This window comes from Salvia hispanica, chromosome 1 (genome assembly GCF_023119035.1).
Source record: "Salvia hispanica cultivar TCC Black 2014 chromosome 1, UniMelb_Shisp_WGS_1.0, whole genome shotgun sequence".
In the NCBI taxonomy this organism is placed as follows: domain Eukaryota; kingdom Viridiplantae; phylum Streptophyta; class Magnoliopsida; order Lamiales; family Lamiaceae; genus Salvia; species Salvia hispanica.
In genome coordinates this window covers 52160015-52180854 of record NC_062965.1, presented here as the reverse complement: position 1 = coordinate 52180854, position 20840 = coordinate 52160015, and the positions used below count along the sequence as shown (strand labels likewise).

At 40.5% G+C, this 20840-nt stretch overlaps 2 protein-coding genes across 3 annotated transcripts; both read left to right on the top strand.

The window, feature by feature from the left end:
• Positions 1–11588: 11588 nt before the first annotated feature.
• Positions 11589–13440, top strand: LOC125204561. Of its 2 annotated transcripts, none has more exons than XM_048103358.1 (3): positions 11589–11946; positions 12122–12448; positions 12914–13440. In XM_048103358.1, exons 1-3 carry the CDS (start codon positions 11662–11664, stop codon positions 13310–13312), a joined length of 1011 nt encoding a protein of 336 aa, XP_047959315.1. In that variant the 5' UTR covers positions 11589–11661; the 3' UTR covers positions 13313–13440. The 2 variants fall into 2 exon arrangements, with proteins under 2 accessions (XP_047959315.1, XP_047959241.1); XM_048103284.1 differs by having other exon boundaries at positions 12113–12448.
• Positions 13441–16349: 2909 nt separating this feature from the next.
• Positions 16350–18025, top strand: LOC125196854. The gene is made up of 2 exons (XM_048095547.1): positions 16350–17026; positions 17548–18025. Exons 1-2 carry the CDS (start codon positions 16361–16363, stop codon positions 17944–17946), a joined length of 1065 nt encoding a protein of 354 aa, XP_047951504.1. The 5' UTR covers positions 16350–16360; the 3' UTR covers positions 17947–18025.
• The last annotated feature ends 2815 nt before the right edge of the window (positions 18026–20840 follow it).

The window sequence follows — 20840 nt, the reverse complement described above, 5'->3', positions numbered from 1 at the left end:
CAACATAAATCAGAACTCAATGCTACATCGAAAGTTTCAAAGAAAATAAAAGAACCTTCAATTTCAATGAATTAAACGTACTTATGGCACCTTAGACTTGGTCATGCCAACGAAAGAAGGATCCATGCTATGGTTGATCAAGATATTATTAAAGGTCTTGAGAAGCAGCCGTTTTCAACATGTGAATCCTGTTTAGAAGGCAAGATGACTAAGAGACCTTTTAGGTCAAAGGGTAATAGGGCCAAGGAAGTACTTGAGCTTGTTCATACTGATGTGTGTGGACCAATGTCAACCGAGGCAAGGGGCGGTTTTCGATACTTCATCACCTTCATTGATGACTTCTCGAAAATTGGATACGTCTATTTGATGCGCTACAAGTCTGAAACTTTTGACAAGTTTAAGGAGTTTAAGGCTTATGTAGAGACGTATCATGGCAAGAGTATCAAATGCTTGCGATCTGATCGCGGAGGCGAATACCTTAGTGCTGAGTTTTTGGACTACTTAACAGTGTCGGGAATCCAATCCCAATTGACTGCACCGAGCACACCCCAACAGAATGGCGTAGCTGAAAGAAGGAGTAGGACCTTGTTAAACATGGTCCGATCGATGTTGAGTTATGCACGGTTACCAATTTCATTTTGGGGATATGCCTTGCTATCTGCAAGCCATATATTAGATAATTTACCTTCTAAATCGGTTCCTACTACCCCATATGAGTTGTGGACTGGGAGTAAGCCTAATCTAGAACATCTCAGAGTATGGGGGTGTCCGGCTCATGTATTGGAAAAGGATCCAACTAATAAGCTGGAATCTCGGACAGAGATATGTGTGTTTATAGGTTACCCTAGAGGATCGAAAGCTTATGAATTCTATAGTCTTTCGAGATAAGAAAGTCATTGTGAGCACTCATGCCACATTCTTAGAGAAAGAATTTGTAATGAATCATAAGTCCAGCAGTGAGGTGGCTCTTGATGAGCTAACTTCAGTCACAAGTTCCATTAACCAAGAACAAGTACCTAGTGTAACGACAATTTCAGAAATTTCAACTACTACTCCGAATGTTGTAGTGCCGCGTCGCAGTGGGAGGTCTCACATGAGCCCGAAAGATACATTGATTTGGGAGAGTGCATGGATCACTCCTCGGACAGCAATGTACTTGATCCCTGGAATCTTGCAGAGGCGCAGGCAGATGTCGATCATTGCGAATGGGTGAAAGCAATGGATTCGGAACTACAATCAATGGTAGACAAAGACGTCTACGATTTGTCTATCCTACCCGAAGGCTGTACTGCCATTGGGAGCAAGTGGATATACAAACGTAAACGTGGACCCGATGGACGAGTTAAAGTCTTCAAGGCGAGACTAGTGGCTAAGGGGTATACCCAAAGGGAAGGCATCGATTATGATGAGACCTTCTCCCCAGTAGCCATGCTCAAATCGATCCGTATACTTTTGTCTATAGAAGCTTACATGGATTGAGAAGTATGGCAGATGGACGTTAAGACTGCGTTTTTAAACGGGAGTCTTGAGGAGACCATCTACATGGAACAACCCGAAGGCTATGTAGTAAAGGGCAAGGAACACATGGTTTGGAAGCTTAAGAAGGCCATTTATGGCCTCAAGCAAGCATCTAGATCATGGAACCGGTGTTTCGATCAAACTGTTCAAAAGTTTGGATTCGAAAAATGCCCTAATGAAAGCTGCGTGTATAAGAAGGTTGAAAAAGGAAATGTTGTATTCTTAGTTTTATATGTAGATGACATTCTTGTAATTGGAAATAATAAAAAGATGTTGTCATCGGTACGAACTTGGTTGTCAAGCCACTTCGAGATGAAAGATATGGGTACTGCCGCCGTTGATCAGTACAGATACAGTCTTGTCGTGCACTTTGGCGGTGATTCGGATTGAGCGAGGGCGCAATTTTGGCCCTATGGCGTGTATACTAGATACATCTCCGGTGATGACCATGTTTTCGGCGTCATCCTCTGATTTCTCGTCTGCTGGAATGTCAGTGTCCTCGTCCTCTGATTCCTCTCCCATTAGTGCATAGAATTTTTTAGCACATACATGTTCGCGAGAATATTTTTCGGGGCACCAGTAACATTCGCTCCTCTTTCTTTTCTCTGCTCTTTCTGCCAGGCTGATACGAACGACGGGGTAGTCACGTGGTTGTTGGCCTTCTCTGGGTTGGCGATTCACAATGGGGTTGTTAATGCGTGGATGTTCTAGCGCCTTAGTGTGATGTTAGACAGACTCCCCGGAGGGCCTGCTGTCACAAGAAGGAGTTTTTGATCGGTCAGACAATGCTGAATTTGCGGACGTCGCGTGACAAGCAGCGAGTTGCTGCGCTAATGCCATAGCATCGCTCAATGATGCCGGCCGACGTGTCAGGAGTTCTGACCGAAGTGGTGCTGGGAGTCCTGCAACAAATAGAGATGTTAAGGTATCGTCCCCCACTGCAAAATCGGTTCAAACTTCGTCAAATAATCATCAAGGGGGCTAGTCTGGTGGAGGTTGGCTAATCCTCCGACGTAGTCCTCGTGGATGTCGGGGTCGAAACGGATCTTAGCATCCATAAGGAACTCATTCCACGATTTTCCCTCGTTGTTTGCCTCCCAGTAGCCAAACCACTCTGCTGCAGAATCGTCCATCAAGAATTCAGTGAGATATAATCGATCTGCAAGAGGAGTGAAGGTGTGGTTATAAAATTTCTGAATCCGTTTGATCCAAAGATTTACGTCGTCGCCGGTAATCTTGGTGGATCAAATTTTAATTTAGGCCACGTCTCCGGATCGAAGGTTGCTGGTTTGGTGGTGCGAGATGGCGGCAACTTCCAGCCTCTAGTCGGTGTAGCTTTTGCCGGAGAATTGTCGGGGGGACCCTTGCTTAACTTTTCCACGACAGTGGGGAGCTTTGCCATGGTGTCGTCCAGGTTCCTGTTCACCTGTGTCTGCTGCCTAGCGAAAGCCTCTTGTATGAACTGATCACACATACTCCTTTTCTCACAGTTTGCCATACGAGAGGACATGTCGAACATCATTTGTCCCAATTCTTGAATGGAATAATAAGTATTGATGCCATTGTTGTTGTTTGCGGAAGTCGACATTGTATCTGGTTGTGTGCTGCGGGTGAAGAGATCAAGAGAAAGCACCAGTTAATAGGAACCGAGTTCCTATTGGAAAGTGATTGTGCAAATGCTTAACAGAAAAGATAATTTAATCCCTAATGAGTAATTAGGGAGAGATGAAATCCAGGTTTCGAGAAGAAGAAAAAGTTATTCTTATTTCCCGATGACTCAATCTAGTGGGGATTCCACAATTTATAGAATCCCCCTACTTGGTTCGGACTTACGACTCGGGAAAGAACCAAGAAAAATAATCTTAACAGACTTAACTACTCAGCTGCATATCTCTAAGATACGTAATCCTTGTATTTTGATGGCCTTGACTGATTCCTCTTCGGTTGCTGCCTCTTAAGAGTGTTGGGCTTCCTTGTGCTGGGTGGGTTTCTGTTTACCCTTGCGGGCTTGGTCTTCCGTGGCTTGTGGTACATCCGAGGTAGAATCTGGGCTGATCTCCTCCTCATTGGGCTGGGGCGTTGGGCTCCCTATCACACCACCAACAACAACGCGATGCGATGCCCATCATAATCAACCACCCCAGCTCCGCCACATCTCCACCGGTCCATGCCACAACAACCCTACTCCTCATCCACGCTATCGCTACCTCCACGATTCCACCTCCATCGTCAAAGTTGCCGCGATAATACCCGACACTTCCCTTGGGTGCGTTCTGAGACACGCCCTAATGACCCGGTCAACATACCCGGCTCACGAGCCCCACCCCGATCTCGGCCCGAAGCTGCACCTGCGCTCGGTCGACCCCCCAAACTGCCCTAGATCGGGCCTCATGGTGAGGTACTATTACAAACTCAATGACTCATGAGACTTATATAGTAGTTTCAGTTCTTCTTCATCAGATAGTTACTATATTTTATTTTGAGTAAATGTCAATTTTGGTCACCAAAATACGAATTTGGTCCAAAATATTCACTTTTCAAAATATATGTCCATATCAAATGAAAATGTCGACGAAGTAGTCCTTTTTACGACAATTCTGTAAAAAAAGTACTGGTCAACGCTAATTGCACAGTGGCATGACCGTTAGTTTTATGACGGAACCATAAAAAATGGACCACTCCGAAGAGAATTTCATTTGCAATAGACCTGTTTTTAAAAAATTGAATATTTTGGACCAAATTAGTATTTTGGTCAACCAATATTGACCTTTACTCTTTTATTTATGGTTTCAATTGCCAACAAATGTTCCACATTAGTTGCGACCTGGCACGTGGCATAGACTAAATAAATGCCCTCTCTCCAAACGTATTAGTCTTTTGGGATGAGTTCTCACGTTTGGTCTGTAACAGGTACGCAGCCTCACGCACCACCACCTACCGTAGTGATTACGTGTTATACTGTTATGGGATAAAACCGCTGACGTATGGCACGAGTGCGTGACACCCGACCCGTTCGACCCGAAAAAGAATCCGATGGAATTCACCAGCATGATTAGGCTTCAAGGCAATTACTACGTGATGAGCTTGCAGGGAGCGCTGGCGGTGATGCGGGTGGTTAACACGCCCCTCACGATCATAGCAATGGTGGCGGGCAGAGGCGTTCCGAGATCGAAATGTAGGTTTTTTAAGGAGTATTTGTGTGAGATGAATGGGGAGATCTTGTTGGTTTTCTTGATTCACCGGGAATCTCTTGCGGTTGTAGATGATGTTGAGGTTTTGAGGCTCGATTTGGTGAGGATGGATTGGGTTAAGGTTGAGAGGCTTCCGGGGAAGACGATGTTCTTGAAGGAGGAGTGTATTGGTGTAGATTCCGAAGAGTTTGGGTGCAGGGATGATCGTGTTTATTTCACGGAGGGAACGGAGAAGATGTGGAAAGTGTTTAATATGAAAACTAGTTCCATTTCAAATGTTCCAATCGGTTGGAGTTGGATACCAAAATGTTATTGTTATTAATTCATGTCTTGAGTTACGTATGAAGTCCAGCCCAAATTAGGGTGTACCCTCCCGTCTCCCATTATATGTTTCAATTTGACCCAATATGGATTTTAAAAATAAAAATGAAAGGAAATTGTTAGTGAAATGTAAGATCCTAGTATTCCATCCGGCCGGCATTAGGAGTTCCATTTCTTGGCAGTACGAGTTTTAAGAAATGTTAAGAAAAGTGGATGGAAAAAAGTTAGTGGAATATGAGTCTCAGTTTTAAATGAAATGTGAGTGGAATGGGTTAGTGGAATGTGGACCCTATTACCATATATGGTAAAAGTGAATCGGGACTCCTATTCGCGGACGGAGGGAATAGTACGTAAAAATAAAATGGAACAATTAATAAGGGGCAACTCAAAATAAATATTGGGACAAATAATTGGGTACAAATGAAGTATTAATATATTTTAATTCAAATTTTAGTGATGGCTAATTATGATTCATTAGATAATACTCACTCCGTCGACCATTAATAAACTTAATTTGACTCAGCTCGTATTTTAAAAAATATAATGGAAGTGGGTGAAAAAGGTTTATTGAAGGTGAGTTCTACTTTTTGTCACCATATAAGTATCGCTCTCATTTAGTATATGTTTATTTCATTTATACATTTAAGTATAATTTTAATACCTTAGATATTTATTATTATAAAACTCCATTTATTTCATAATTACTTACAAAAATATTAAACCTATATTGTTCTTTAGTTCATGGAGTTATAAAGAAAATAAATAAATCAACTTAGGATTAATTGTTACTCCTATTATATAATTGTATAATTAATAGCATCGATGATAATTTCCGAGGTACTATTAGAACATAAAATAAATATACAGAATAGAACATGAAGACATAACATATGACATAAATGAGAGTGATACTCATATAAACAATATCGGGTAACATTTCACATCAAGAGATCAATTGTCGACCAAAGCCTCTTGGTCGCCAATTCCATCCCGATGAAACTGGTGAAATGCAGCATCTTTTCATATCAAACACCTCCCAATTCTTAGGTACTGTTAGAAGTAAGGTTTGTGGTATGAGAATGTGGTAATGTATGTATATTGGTAGGTGGCCCTTGGTACCCAAGCTTGATCAAATATTAATTTATAAAATGTAGAATTGGGTATTATGGAGAGTATTTTTTTAAAAAAAGAGAGAGTTGACTTAATGGAAATATTTAGAAAAATAGAAAGGATATGTGGAGCTTGGGGAGCAAGTTGGCGGCTACTAAGCCGGTGAATCTTTTTATCTAATATTTTATTTGTTACCATAAGTTTAAGTGTGTTTTCTATATTTACAATTTTTAATCTTTATCAGCATTTAACTTATTATTTTTAATCAAGTTATTATTAATCGGTTTTCAGCATTTTTTTTATTGGTTACTTACTTAGTTCCTTTTAAATTAACTTTTACAACAATTTTTTAAATCATGATTCTAATATAGATTTAGATTGGTGTCTATTACGTTTTGTAAACATCAATCTAATACGTAGTAATCATAAGTTACTGTGTATTATTTTTCTGAAATATTTATCTTAACTATTGTTTTACAATTTACACATTGAACATGCTTAGTTTTTTTATAATTTATTATCTAATATTCTTTTATTTATTACTCCCTCCGTCCCGGATAATTCGTCTCAATTTTCCATTTGGTCCGTCCCACATGATTTGTCTCATTTCACTTTTACCATTTTTGGCAGTGGACCTCATATTCCACTAACTCATTTCTACTCACATTTTATTATAAAACTAATATATAAAGGTAGGACCCACATTCCACTAACTTTTTCAACCCACTTTTCATTACAATTCTTAAAGCCCGTATCCGGTCAAAGTGACCCAAATTATCCGGGACGGAGGGAGTATTCCGTATATGAAAGGTTATTTCTATCATTGTGTTTTTTTGGGGAACATGCATATTTTTCTATTTGTTGTGCTTTGTCATTGTGCTTTTTCACCGCCGATCTGTAATGTTTGTCGCCGTTTGAGATGTGTGAGGATGCGTCGCCGTTTAATGGGCTTATTTGTATTCCTCGTTTCGTTTCTTCTGTTACATTTTTTGAATTAAATGTATGGGTTTCATAATTTTATTGTTGTATTTCTATCTTTTTTTTTTTCTTTTTAAAAATATTTGGGTATTTTGCGTGATGTTTTTATTTAAATGGATCTTCTTAATTTATACTCCAACTTTTAATATTTCAGCTATTAATGATGTTTTTAAATGTACCACTATGAATTAAATATGGCCATTTTTTTATTGGTTAATTTTAAGTCAACCATTCGCCATCTGATCTATTGACGAAAGAATAAGCATTTTATGATTTTTATCAATTTTCGGTGATGTTCGGTTTCTTAAATAAAATAGTGTTAAGATATAATATAGGATTGAGTTGTGAAATCATTTTAGTGGGAGGATTAATTATGACTAATTATTCCATAATTATCTATCCAGGATTGAGTTATGTGACTTAATCTCATAAACCAAACACATTACACAATTTTACAAACTGAACACACTCCGAATGAATACTCCTATAAAATATCAATTAGTATATAATTCTAACAAAAATAACTTATATATAATCTCCTTCAACATAATAAATAAAAATGATATTTTTCCTGAATAAAATTAATACTCCTACCTAGGATTTATAAACCACATCATCATCACCACCACCACATTGGCACATTCACCTCTCCATTGATCTCACCAACAATGGCACCAAAAAAGTCCAAATCCAAGAAATCATCCATCACTAGAAAAACTACACCTCCTCCATATAGACAACAACAATGGCCGTTTTCCGACCTCCCCCCGACTAACCGCCCCAGCCGTCCCCGAGCATTCTCGCGATGGTTCGGGGTCATCAAACGAATCTCCGCTCCCGCCATCACCAAATCATGGCTACCACCACCACCACCAACGCGATGCGACGCCCATCACAATCAACCGCCCCAACTTCACCACATCGCAACCGCTCCAACCGAAAACTCTAGCTACCCTGGCCCACCACCACCACGCTATCGCTACCTCCACGATTCCACTCCTATCGTCAAAGCCGCTGCGATAATCCCAGACACTTTGCATTGGTGCGTTCTGAGACACGCCCCGTTGGCCCGCCCAGTCAACGTACCCGGCTCCCGAGCCCCACACCGATCTCCTCGGCCCAAAACTGCGCCTGTGGTTCGTCGATCCCCCAAACTGTCCTAAATCGGGCCTCATGGTGAGGTATGTTATAGAAATTCATTAAGACTTATATGGTACTTTCAGTTGGTTTTTTTTTTTTTTTTTTTCTCTCACCCTCTGTCCATTCGTGAAATGTTGTCCATTTTGCATTTATTTTCATTTTTTATAAATAGACCTCACTTTCCACTAACTCATTACACACATTTTATTATAAAACTAGGATATAAATGTGGGGTCTACATTTCACTAACTTTTCTCACTCACTTTTCTTCATATTTTTTTAAAATTCGTGTCAAGTCAAACATGGACAATATTTATTGGACGGAGGGAGTACTTTTTGTTTCAATTTCCAATAAATTAATGTCTTACATCAGTGATTTATGGGCTGAATGAGCTCTTTTTGACTTATCTTTAGGATGAGTTCTCACGCATGGTCTATAACAGGTACACAGCCTCACACACCACTACCTCCCGTGGCTATGTGAAATGGAATAAAACCCCTGAGGTCTGGCACGAGTGTGTGACGCCCGACCCGTTCGACCCAAAGAAGAAACCGATGGAATTCACGAGCATGGTTATGTTTCAGGGAAACTACTACGCGATGAGCTTGCAGGGAGCGCTGGCGGTGATGCGGGTGGTCGACACGCGCCTCACGATCACAGCGGTGGGGGCGGGGTCAAGAGATCAATATATTTATCGACCAAAGCCTCTTGGTGGCCAACTCCATCCCGATAAAACGGGTGAAATACAACATCTTTTCATATCAAACACCTTCCAATTCTTCTCCAATCCCTCAACGAAATACACACGATCATCACCACACCCAAACTCCTCCGAATCCACCCAAATACACCTCTCCTTCAAGAACAACGTCTTCCCTCTTAGCCTCCCAACCTTAACCCAATCCATCCTCACCAAATCAAGCCTCAAAACCTCCACACCATCCACCACCGCAAGCGATTCCCGATGAATCAAGAAAGCCAAAAAAATCTCCCCGTCCATCCCGAACAAATATTCCTTAAAATGTTTGCAACTCGACGAAGGAACCGCCCTCGTCGAGCCTAGGCCCGTGATCACGAGGCGCATGTCGACGACGTCCACCTGCATCACCGCGACCGCTCCCTGCAGGCTCATCGCGTAGTAGCTCCCTTGGAAGCTAACCATGCTCGTGAACTCCATCATCGGCTTTTGTTTACCCTTCCCGGCGCCGAAAGGGTCGCGCGTGCTGCACACGTACCACACTGAAACGGTAGTGTATTGATTCACGCCTTTGCGGATGGCGCGTGAGAATGTGGATCTTACGTTGAGGGCCGGGCCGGGCCCGCACGGGCGGGTGACGTAGTACGAGTGCAATACCGGGCCGAGGGGATTGGGGGGGTTGGTTGATGTTCGCGCCTTTGGCGCGTGGGTGAGCACGCGCCAGTGTGAGGCGTGTGGCATTTTTGAGGCGGCGTCGGTGATGGCGGTGGAGTCGTGGAGGTAGTGATCATAGTGTGGGTGGGGAGTAGGGTTTTGGGTGGGAGCGGTGGTGACGTGGCGGAGTTGGGGTGGTTGGTTTTGATTGGCGATGCATCGCGTTGTTGTTGTTGTTGTTGTTGTTGTTGGTAGGCATGATTTGGTGACGGCGAGAGCGTTGTGGTAGGTGTTGTTGTTGGTACACAGCTTGTTTAATGCAGCGGAATGATAACAAGGATTAGTCGGCGGAAGCTCGGGGAAAGGCCATTGTACAAGGAAGTAATATCCCGGACGACGCGGCGATGGCAGCGGTTTAGTGATGGATGATTTGTTGGCCTTGTGTCTTTTGGATGCCATTGTTGGTGAGTGATTGAAAGGGAAGTTTGGGTATGAGAATGTGGTGATGGTATGGCTTGTATATTATGCACAAGTAGGTGGCCTTGTTAAGCAAGTTCAATCAATCACTTATATAATGTTGCTTGTTTGTTACGGAGAGAGAGTGATATGATTATTTTGGTGCAAATTTATTAAGTAAAGTATGGAGAGAGTTGACTAATTAGATAAATAATATAAAGAAAAAGAATTGAAGGATGGTGCTTGGAGGGCAAGTACACGTAATGTATTTTAAAGGCCACAATGAATGAATTAAATAGGAATCCACCCGTCCGCTGTTTAAATCGCCGTTTTTGACTCGACACGAGTTTTAAAAAATTGTTTAACTATATGAAAAGATGTAAAGAAAGAAAATGAGTGGAACGTGGGACTCATTTAAAGTATTAGGTTTATGTTGGATTGTGAGCGTAAAACGTTAATGGAATATGTGATTCATATACTAAAAATTAAAGTGGAATAAAATAAATGGTTCTGTAAATCGTGGCATATCAAAATAGCAAAATAGATCTTTAAATCGTCAGACGAAGGGATGTCAATCGGGCCGGCCCTGCTCGGGTTGCGGGTTAATCGGTGTGGGCTAATCGGGTTGTGATTTCTTTCGGGTTATAAAATTTCAACCCTAACCCTAAAAGCTCGGATTTCGGGCTAGCCCAATGGGTTAATCGGGTTACTACCGATAAGATTAACATGCTATCAATCCAATAAATAATGATGAAAATGAACTATATTCATAAAGTGTAAAATATTTAATTATGATAAATTTGAGATCTATGCTCAAACTTAATCATAAACATGATAAAATACTAATATTTGACATTTTTCGTGAAACTTTAATGCATGTTTTAAAAATTTAAATATATTTGAAGTTTTTAATTTATTTATTAATTATTATATTAATAAAAAATTTAATATATAATTTATATATTTAGTAGGAGTATAAAATTGAAAGACAATTTTTTAGTTATCTATATTATAAATTTAATCAATGAAGTGTTGAATTAAGAGTAAAAAAAATAGAATAATAGAAATTTTATCCGGTTTTCGGGTCTGGCCCTAACGGATTGCGGGTTAATCGGGTTTTAATTTTATCGAGCTAGAATTTTCTAGCCCTATTCCTATAAATTTGGCGGGTTATTCAGGCTAATCCACGGGTTGCGGGCTACACTGACCTCCCAAAATATAATTATTTTTGTAATTTCAACTTACTTCACATTTACATCTGAGATGGCTCAAAGACAGACAACATTCACCTTTTGATTACAATTTACAACGATAAATTAAATACGTACAACTTTTTACAAGAATATTTGGTATGCATACTTGTCCTCTATTCTTTTTTAATAGTTCCACTAACTCAACTCTCCCCGTATAAAATAAGCAAGCAACGTTTAATAAATGAATGATCAAGCTTGAGTACCAAGGAAACCTACCTATTAATTTAGAAATCCCATCACCACGTTCACATAACACCAACAATGGCATCCAAAAAATCCATCACTAACAAAGCGTCACCGTCACCGCCGTTTTTCCTTCCGCTGTTTTCCCTTCATCCCCCGATGAATACTTCTGACCGTCCCCGGCCATACGAGCCAGGGCTCATCAAGTACGGCTCCGCTCCCCCCATCATCAAATCATGGCTACCAACAACTACAACAACAACGCGATGCGTCGCCGGTCAAAACCAACCACCCCAGCTCCGCCACGTCACCACCAGCCCCACCCGAAACCCTACTCTCTACCTAGACTATCCCTACCTCCACGACTCCACCACCGTCGTCGAAGCTGCCTCCTCAGAAACGCCAGATGCTTCGACTTCGGCAGTGGAGGACGCAGAAATTAACGTAAGTATCAAAATTTACCTTAAAAATAAATTTGTAGGTAATTTAGATTAATAATAGGGGCTTTTATATAATAATATGTATAAAATATGAATAAATTTTAGATTTTTATAGTAGAAAAAAGTTAAAAAAATAAATTCGGCTAAAGCCCCTCCCCCATTGCATGTAGGTCCGCCAGTGGACTTCGTACAGGAGGTGTTTCCTGAGGCACGACCCGACGGCTTGGTTGACCAACCCGGACCAAGAGCTTCCCACCGAGCACCCCTACTACCCGAATCTTTGCGGCAGCTTTCTTCGCCCCCCGGAAGGGCCTAGCTCGGGCCTCATGGTGGACCACACAGTCTCGCTCGCCGTGTACAGGAATAAAAGCGTTTCGGTCTGGCACGAGTGCGTGGTGCCAGACCCGTTCGACCCGGAGAAGAAGCCGATGGAATTCACGAGCGCGCTCAGCTTCCGAGGCAATCACTACGCGATGAGCTTGCAGGGAGCGCTTGCGGTGATGCAGGTGATACGGATGTATACTTCTCTCGTTCGCGATATAATGTCTCATTTTGAATTGACGCTGAGTTTTAAAAATGAGTGAATAAAAGTTAAAGAGTAATGATGAAAAAATTAAATTGAGCTATTTAATTGTCGATGCATCCGGTACAGACCAAAATGGAAAATTCATCCCAAAAAACTAGCCTATTAAGAGGTCTAGTCTATATACCCACATCAGTTGTTCTCACATTTGACGAGGGAATTGAGTCTGTAACAACATCAAAATTCAAAATGGATTAATGGATAGTATGTTATATAGTCTTAATTTCATGGTTCAACTTTAGAAAATGTCAGAATTTGATTTTTCTTTTTCAAGTATACGTATGTTTGAAACCTTTTACTATAACAATGAAGAGAGAAATACAATTATTTTCCTAAAATCTCAACTTTGTATCTCACTATCTCTTTCATATTCTATTTGTATCAACAGGTGGTTGACACGCGCCTCACGATCACGGCTGTGGCGACTGGTAGAGGCGTCCCGAGATCCAAATGTAGGTTTTTTAAGGAGTATTTGTGCGAGATGAATGGGGAGATCTTGTTGGTTTTGTTGATTCACCGGGAAACTCTTGCGGTTGTGGATGATGTTGAGGTTTTGAGGCTGGATTTGGTGAGGATGGACTGGGTTAAGGTGGAGAGGCTGCCGGGGAAGGCGGTGTTTTTAGGCGAGTACTGTAGTTGGGTGGATTCGGAAGAATTTGGGTGCATGGATGATCGTGTGTACTTCATGGAGGGATCGGAGAATGTCTGGAAAGTGTATAACATGACAACTTGTTCCATTTCACTTGTTCCGGCTGGATGGAGTTGGGACCCACTCGTTGGACCGTGAACTGATAGCTTTGGCGGTTGGTTCATAGTTTTTAAGATTATTGTTTATGGTGAATAATTGATGTCTTAATCGTGTTTCGGTTGGTTCATAGTTTTTAAGATTATTGTTTATGGTGAATAATTGATGTCTTAATCGTGTTTGGTTACAAATGTTAAGAATATTAAATACTAATGAAGTAATATACTCCTTTTCGTCCCAAGGTAGTTTAGACATTTAAGAAATTGAGTTAGTAAAGGATAAAATAAAAGAGATGACGATAAAGTAAATGGACGGAAAAAAAAATGAGTCATCTATAGCGGACAGAGGGAGTATTTTTCAGCCCAAACTAGACTTCTCGTTCTTCTCATATCAAGTAACCTAGGAAGTTGCGAGTTACGACTAATACAAATAGTTCTCATTCGTACTGAGGTGTCAAATTAAAGTATGAAAACATCTAAATATTTTGATCGTGTAAATCAATTACGTCAATAATAACGTGATTTAGAATAAAAAGTACCTAAACCAAAACCAACAAGGCTCACGCTGCAAATAAGATGTTCATACCCCGAATTAAGACATCAACTATTAGAAATATACCACTCACCCTTTAAAAGGCCATATAAGATGGAGGATTATCAATACTTATATAGATGAGCTAAGATCATCACCAAGTCAATGTGGGACAAGATTTTAGAGTTTTAACGTCAACTAGCTAGCATCTTGATTGCCAACTCCATCCGGACGAAACGGGTGAAATGCAGCAAGTTTTCATATTAAACACCTTCCAACTCTCCTCCGATCCCTCCGTGAAATACACACGATTATCTCCGCACCCCGAATCCACCCAAAGGCACCTTCTATTTAAGAACACTGTCTTCCCTCGCAGCATCTCCACCTTAACCCAATCGAACCTACTCGAACCGAGCTTAAAAACCTCAACATGATCCACAACCGCAAGAGATTCCCGGTGAATCAAGAAAACCAACATGATCTCCCCATTCATCTCGAACAGATACTCCTTGAAGAACCTCCAACTCGATCTAGGAATGGCTCTGGTAGCCGTCACCGCAGTGATTGTGAGGCGCGTGTCGACCACCTCCATCATCGCGAGCGCTCCCTGCACGCTCATCGCGTAGTACCGGCCTTGAAACCTAACCATTCTCGAGAATTCCATCTACTTCTTCTTCTTTGTATCGAACGGGTCGGGTGCATTGCACTCGTACCTGACCGAGACGCCGGTGTTTAAACACACGCCGGAGGAGAGGGCGTGTGAGAGTGTGTGCCTCACATTGACGGCGGAACTCGGCCAGGTCGGGTCGAGAGAACAGTTGTGGAGCAGCTGCACCGGGCCGAGGGGATTATTGGATTGAGGCTTGGGATTGGGAATGATTATGCGGGTGGTGGTCGCGCGCCTACAAAAAATCTTATCTTTTAGGGACACAAAAATTGAGATTCAATTACTAGCGTTTGGAAATTTTTAAAAATAATCATAATTAAGGACGCAAAATATACTCCCTCCGTACGCCATTAATGTCTCATTTTTCCTTTTGTGTCTGTCAATCAATAATTGTCTAATTTAACTTTTCCTATATTTCTTAAGTGGATCGTACATTTCACTAACTCATTCAACTAACTTTTCAACCCACTAAAATCAAAACAATTTCTAAAAACACATACCAGTCAAATATGAGACATTTAATCATTAACGGAGGGAGTAGTAAATTATCTTAATCTTTTGCATTTCTTAGGATGCTTTTTTATTAGTGTCCCCTAATTTTGTTTGGCACGCTAACAATAAGGATACTTTATGAAGCGTTGGTTGTATAATTAGACACACAAATTAGCGTCATTAATATTGTTAAAAAGTCCTTACCTAAGGACGCGCCAATGTGAGGCATCGGGCATTTTGGAGGCGGCTTCGATGGTGGTGGAATCGTGGAGGTAGTGATAGCGCGGGCTTGGCGGGCTAGGGTTTTGGGTTGGAGCGGTGGAGAGGTGGTGGCGGAGTTGGGGCGGTTGGTTGTGATGGGCGTCGCATCGCGTAGTTGTTGTTGTTGGTAGGCGTGATTTGGTGACGGCGTGAGCCGAGGTGAAGGTGTTGAGCCACAGTTTGCGAGCGGCGGTGATGTGGTAGGAAGGATTAGTTGGGGGAAGCTCGGTCCAGCTCCAGAGCCACTGACATTGAATGCGATATGGCAGTCGCAGTCGCGGTGGAGGCGGCTGCGGTGGCGTTTTAGTGACGGATGATTTCTTGGCCTTTTGTTTCTTGGATGGCATTGTTGGTGGTTGATTGAAATGTGAAAGCAAAGTTTTGGGTATAAGAATGTGGTGATGGTATGGTTTGCATAATTGCATTATATGTATAGGTAGGTGGCCTTGTGACCCAAGTTTAATCAATGACTTATAAAATGTTGCTTGTTTACTTTGGAGAGAATGATTTACTGTAATTATTATGGTGAGAATTTATATAGTATGGAGAGAGTTGACTATTTGGTGAAATATTAAAAAAAAAATGATAGATGGTGCTTAGAGGGCAAGTATCTATAATCTATAATAGTAACAAATCCATAAATATATTAGTGGTAGTTGTGAAATTTTGCTACAAATTCCAATTTTATCCTTTTAAGCAAGAAATGGAGAGCTGATTGTGTAATTAACCTTTTCTTATGTCTATCACAAGTTGTAATTGTTCAGCTTTGTCTGTTTTGTTTGTATAGATACCGAGAATGTGTTGTAGGGTGCAGCCTATTTGTTTTGGGCACGGGTTTGTAAAAACAACACTACTTCAATATAAAATTATGCAACATACTTATATTATTGTGCTGACATTATTATAAATTAAATTAAATTTATTTCCAAAATTTTCAAATTAAGCTAATTGTCCTCCATTTTATTTTACTATTCCCGTTGACCTAACTCAATATTAAACAAGCAACATTTTTAGTTTTTTACAACTAAGTACTTACAATATAATGATGATCAAGCTTGGGTACCAAGGAAACGTACCTATATATTTTTTAAAAAACCATCACCAATTCACCACATTCACATCCTTTGATCTCACCAACAATGGCAGCCAAAAAATCCAAATCCAAGAAATCACCCATCACTAAAAAGACTTCTCCTCCGCCTCCGCCATCGCCACCATATAGACAACAGTGGCCGTTTTCCGACCATCCCCGAGCATACAAGCTATGGGACAAAGTCACCCACCGCAACTCCGCTCTCGCCATCACCAAATCATGGCTACCACCTCCAACCACAACCCGATGCGACGCCCGTCACAACCAACCACCCCAGCTCCGCCACGTGGCCGCCGGACCACCCCAAAACCATACTCCTCATCCACACAATCGCTACCTCCGCGATATCACCAAAGCCACCTCGGAAACGCCCGGCGCTTCGCAATATTGGTGCATCCTGCGACACTCTCCCGCGGCCCTATTGCCCAACCCGGCTCCCGCACTCCGCCCCGACCCGCTCGGCCCGAAGCTGCAGCTGAGCGGCGTCAGCGTCGGGCCGGGCAGGCCTCGCTCGGGCCTCGTTGTTAGCTACGGCGCCCTGCACGCCTCCGGCTCCGATGTGTACTGGCTCAGAGGCGTTGCAGTCTGGCATGAGTGCGTGACGCCCGACCCGTTCGACCCGAAAAAGAAGCCGATGGAGTTCACGAGCATGGTTAGGTTTCGAGGAAATTTCTACGCGATGAGCTTGCAGGGAGCGCTTGCCGTGATGCAGGTGATACGGATATGTACTTATGTCGTTCGTGATATAATGTCCCAGTTTGAATCGATGCGAGTTTTAAAAATGAGCGAAAAAAGTTAGAGTAATGATGAAAAAATTAAATTGAACTTTTTAAATGGGGTGTGATGAATTGCTAATTTTTTAAAGTTGTTAACTCTGCTAACTCATCAACGCGGTGTATTAAAAATGTTAATACATAATTTTGTTGACATTTCAATATAATGTGTTCACATTTTAATATCATCGTGTTGACATTTTAATACACTGCGTTGATGAGTTAGCAGAGTTAACAACTTCATAAGTTAGCAATGTAAAGCACCTTGTGATAGTATGTTATCCAGTGTTAATTTCATGGTTTAACTTTAGAAAATGTTAGAATTTGATTTTTTTTTTCTAGTATACGTATGTTTGAAACCTTTTACTATAACAATGAATAGAGAAATACAATTATTTTCCTAAAATCTCAACTTTGTGTAGATCTCACTATCTCTTTCGTATTCTATTTGTATCAACAGGTGGTCGAGACGCGCCTCACAATCACGGGAGTGACGGTGGGCAGAGCGGTCCCGAGATCGAGCTGGAGGTTTTTCAAGGAATATTTGTGTGAGATGAATGGGGAGATCTTGTTGGTTTTCTTGATTCACATGAAATCTCTTGCTATTGTGGATGATGTTGAGGTTTTTCGACTCGATTTGGTTAGGATGGATTGGGTTAAGTTTGAGAGGCTGCAGGGGAAGGCGATGTTCTTGAATCAGAACTGTAGTTGGGTGAATTCAGAAGAATTATGGTGCAAGGATGATCGTGTGTATTTCACGGAGGGATCGGAGAATATCTGGAAAGTGTATAACATGAAAACTTGTTCCATTTCACTAGTTCCGGCCGGATGGAGTTGGAACCCACTTGTTGGACCATGAACAGATAGCTTCATCGGTTCATAGTCAGGGTTTTAAAATTATTGTTTATGGTGAATATTAATTGATATGTTAATTGTGTTAAGTTATACTCCCTCCGTCCCGGATAATTCGGGTCACTTTGACCGGGCACGGGTATTAAGAATTGTAATGAAAAGTGGGTTGAAAAAGTTGGTGGGATGTGGGTCCTACTTTTAAAGTATTAGTTTTATAATAAAATGTGAGTATGAATGAGTTAGTGGAATATGGGGTCCACTACCAAAAATGGTAAAAGTGAAGTGGGACAAATTATATGGGACGGACCGAAATGGAAAACTGGGACGAATTATCTGGGACGGAGGGAGTAAAGGTTAAGTTTATTAAATAATGAAGTCATGTCTAGTTAAAGTCCTGTGTATTGATGTCTTGATGCATGTCTGGTTATGTATTTTGAAGATTTTCAAATAATTGATTAAGAGATAAATAGTGATAATTAAAAGATGGTCAACCAGTGGTGGTTCCAAGATTTTAATACGAGTATAAACTATTGTTAACAATTGTGGCATATTTTTATAAAATATTGGGCCAAGTCTCTAGCTATTCATTCTAATAATTCACGGAGCAGTAAATTTTTTTGGTAGAATGTAAGGGTAATGAGATAGTAAAGTATAGTTAACTTACTAAAATGGGCACAAAGTAAATGAGCCAAGAATTAGCGAACAGTCTGAAATGCGTATCAGATTTTGGCGAATGGAAAGAGTATTATATTATGAAGATGTTATCTCTCCGTCTGCCATTAATTATCACAGTATGCCTCGGCTCGGGTTTATATATGTAGTGGAAAGTTGATGAAAGAGTTTGTAAATTTTGGATCATGACTGGAATGCGTTTTCACTATCAAACTTTGTAGAAGGTATTAGGGGTGGGAATATGGGTATCCGTGGATATCCGACCCGAAAAAATCGGGTATCCAAACCCGAAAAATCATCTAAATATCTATCCAAAATCCGACTCGATATATTTTCGGGTACTCCAATACCCGCCCCGGGTATCCATACCCGACGTATCGGGTACCCAAATACCCGACTCTTTACATACGTTAATAACTAATAAAAAAAATAACTTTTATATATTAATAGAAATATAGAAATATTTAAATTGACTAATATTTTTAATGTTGCATTTATTTGGTAGTATAAAACTAAAAAAATTGGTCACTTTTATTTTAAAATACACGATTATATTTATGGGAATTGGTTATGTAATATGTAAGTAAAATAATAAAAGTTACGCATTTAATTAAACTGTAGAAGCAACCGATAATATAATTCAAAAGTCAAAATAATTATTCCAAAGGATGAATGCGAGGTGAGAGTTTGGAGAAGCCGTGACCTAGAGTAAGAGAGATTGACTTATTTATATAAGTTTAGAGTAAGTTAACCTAGTAAGTTGTAATTAGGGGTGGGTCGATACGATATATCGTATCGAAAATGTTGTATCGTGTATCGTATCGAAAATATCGATATGAAAGAATTTCATATCGTTATCGTATCGAAAGTTTCGATATATCGAATTTCGATATATCGAACTTTCGATATAAAAATTTCATATCGTTATCGTATCGATATTTCGATATATCGTTAAATATCGATATATATCGAAATTTTCGATATATATCGATATATATCGAAAATAAAATATCGATATATATCGAAAATATCGATATATCGAAAATTTTCGATATATATCTTATTTTCGATATAAAACGATATATCGCGATATAAGGAAATTCATATCGTTATCGTATCGAAAACTTACGATACGATATCGTATCGTATCGAAAATTACGATATATCGAAAATTCGATAATTTTTCGATATTTTTCAATACGATACGAGCGATATATCATTTTTTCGATATTTTTCCCCAGCCCTATATTCAATCATATTCCTATCAATTCCACATACAAAATAGATTTTAATTATAGTTAGATAGGACTAGAGAATAAAAATAAAATATGAATTAAAAATAATTTAGTTGTACGAGTTTGATATCGATGAAATTTTCTATGGTCCTACTCGTACCTAACATACATGATGATTTTGTTAGAAAAGGAAAAGATATTAACTTGGAGGACAAGAAACATATTAGCTTGGTGCTTAATAAATATATTAGCTTGGTGCCCAAGAATACTTGGAGCACAAGTTACACCATATTTACTTATTTGTAATCCCTATTTAAAGGGTGCTTTATACAATGAAATTATCATCCTATTCTACACAATTGTTTCTTCCCCTCTTCCTTTCCACAATGTTTTATGCACCATTTAACATGGTACCAGAGCAGGACTCAGAAAAATTTCATCATTGTCCCTAACCTTTCTCGACCTTAAGCCAAATTTGCAGAAAACCATTCAAAACAAACTATGTCAGACGAAAAAAACCCATCCCAGTCGGATGAAATTGCTCGGCAAATTGCCGAAATCATGAGCAAAAGTCTTGCCATGATGATACCATCAACACCCAAACTAGAGAACACAGAAAATCCACCAGAAAAAACCATTGTGTACAAAATCGATACACAACCCCTCCACATCGGAGGAAGCAAATTGAATGGAGAAAATTACTCTGAATGGGCCGTCCTGATGAAGACGGCTATAAGCGGCAGGGGAATGGTTTCTCACGTAACCGGAGTGCCACCTCCCCCGCCACAAACCGATCCAACCTTTCCGCAATGGCAACAAGCTGATCACTGCGTGTTCACATGGCTCACACAGAATATCGAACCTCGGTTGGTCAGCCGAGTGTTGAAACAACCGACAGCCAAACACATATGGGATGCGTTGGCTATCACGTACGGGAGCGGAGGAGATAAACTCCAAATATACGATCTGCATATCAAAGCCAGCATGGTGAAAC

Excerpts from the sequence above, each read along its gene's own strand:
- LOC125204561 (XM_048103284.1), top strand. The coding sequence starts at position 11,662 with ATGAATACTTCTGACCGTCCCCGGCCATACGAGCCAGGGCTCATCAAG. Across the intron at positions 11,947-12,112 it reads TGGAGGACGCAGAAATTAAC|GTCCGCCAGTGGACTTCGTA; the intron begins GTAAGTATCAAA and ends CATTGCATGTAG. Across the intron at positions 12,449-12,913 it reads GAGCGCTTGCGGTGATGCAG|GTGGTTGACACGCGCCTCAC; the intron begins GTGATACGGATG and ends TTGTATCAACAG.
- LOC125196854 (XM_048095547.1), top strand. The coding sequence starts at position 16,361 with ATGGCAGCCAAAAAATCCAAATCCAAGAAATCACCCATCACTAAAAAG. Across the intron at positions 17,027-17,547 it reads GAGCGCTTGCCGTGATGCAG|GTGGTCGAGACGCGCCTCAC; the intron begins GTGATACGGATA and ends TTGTATCAACAG.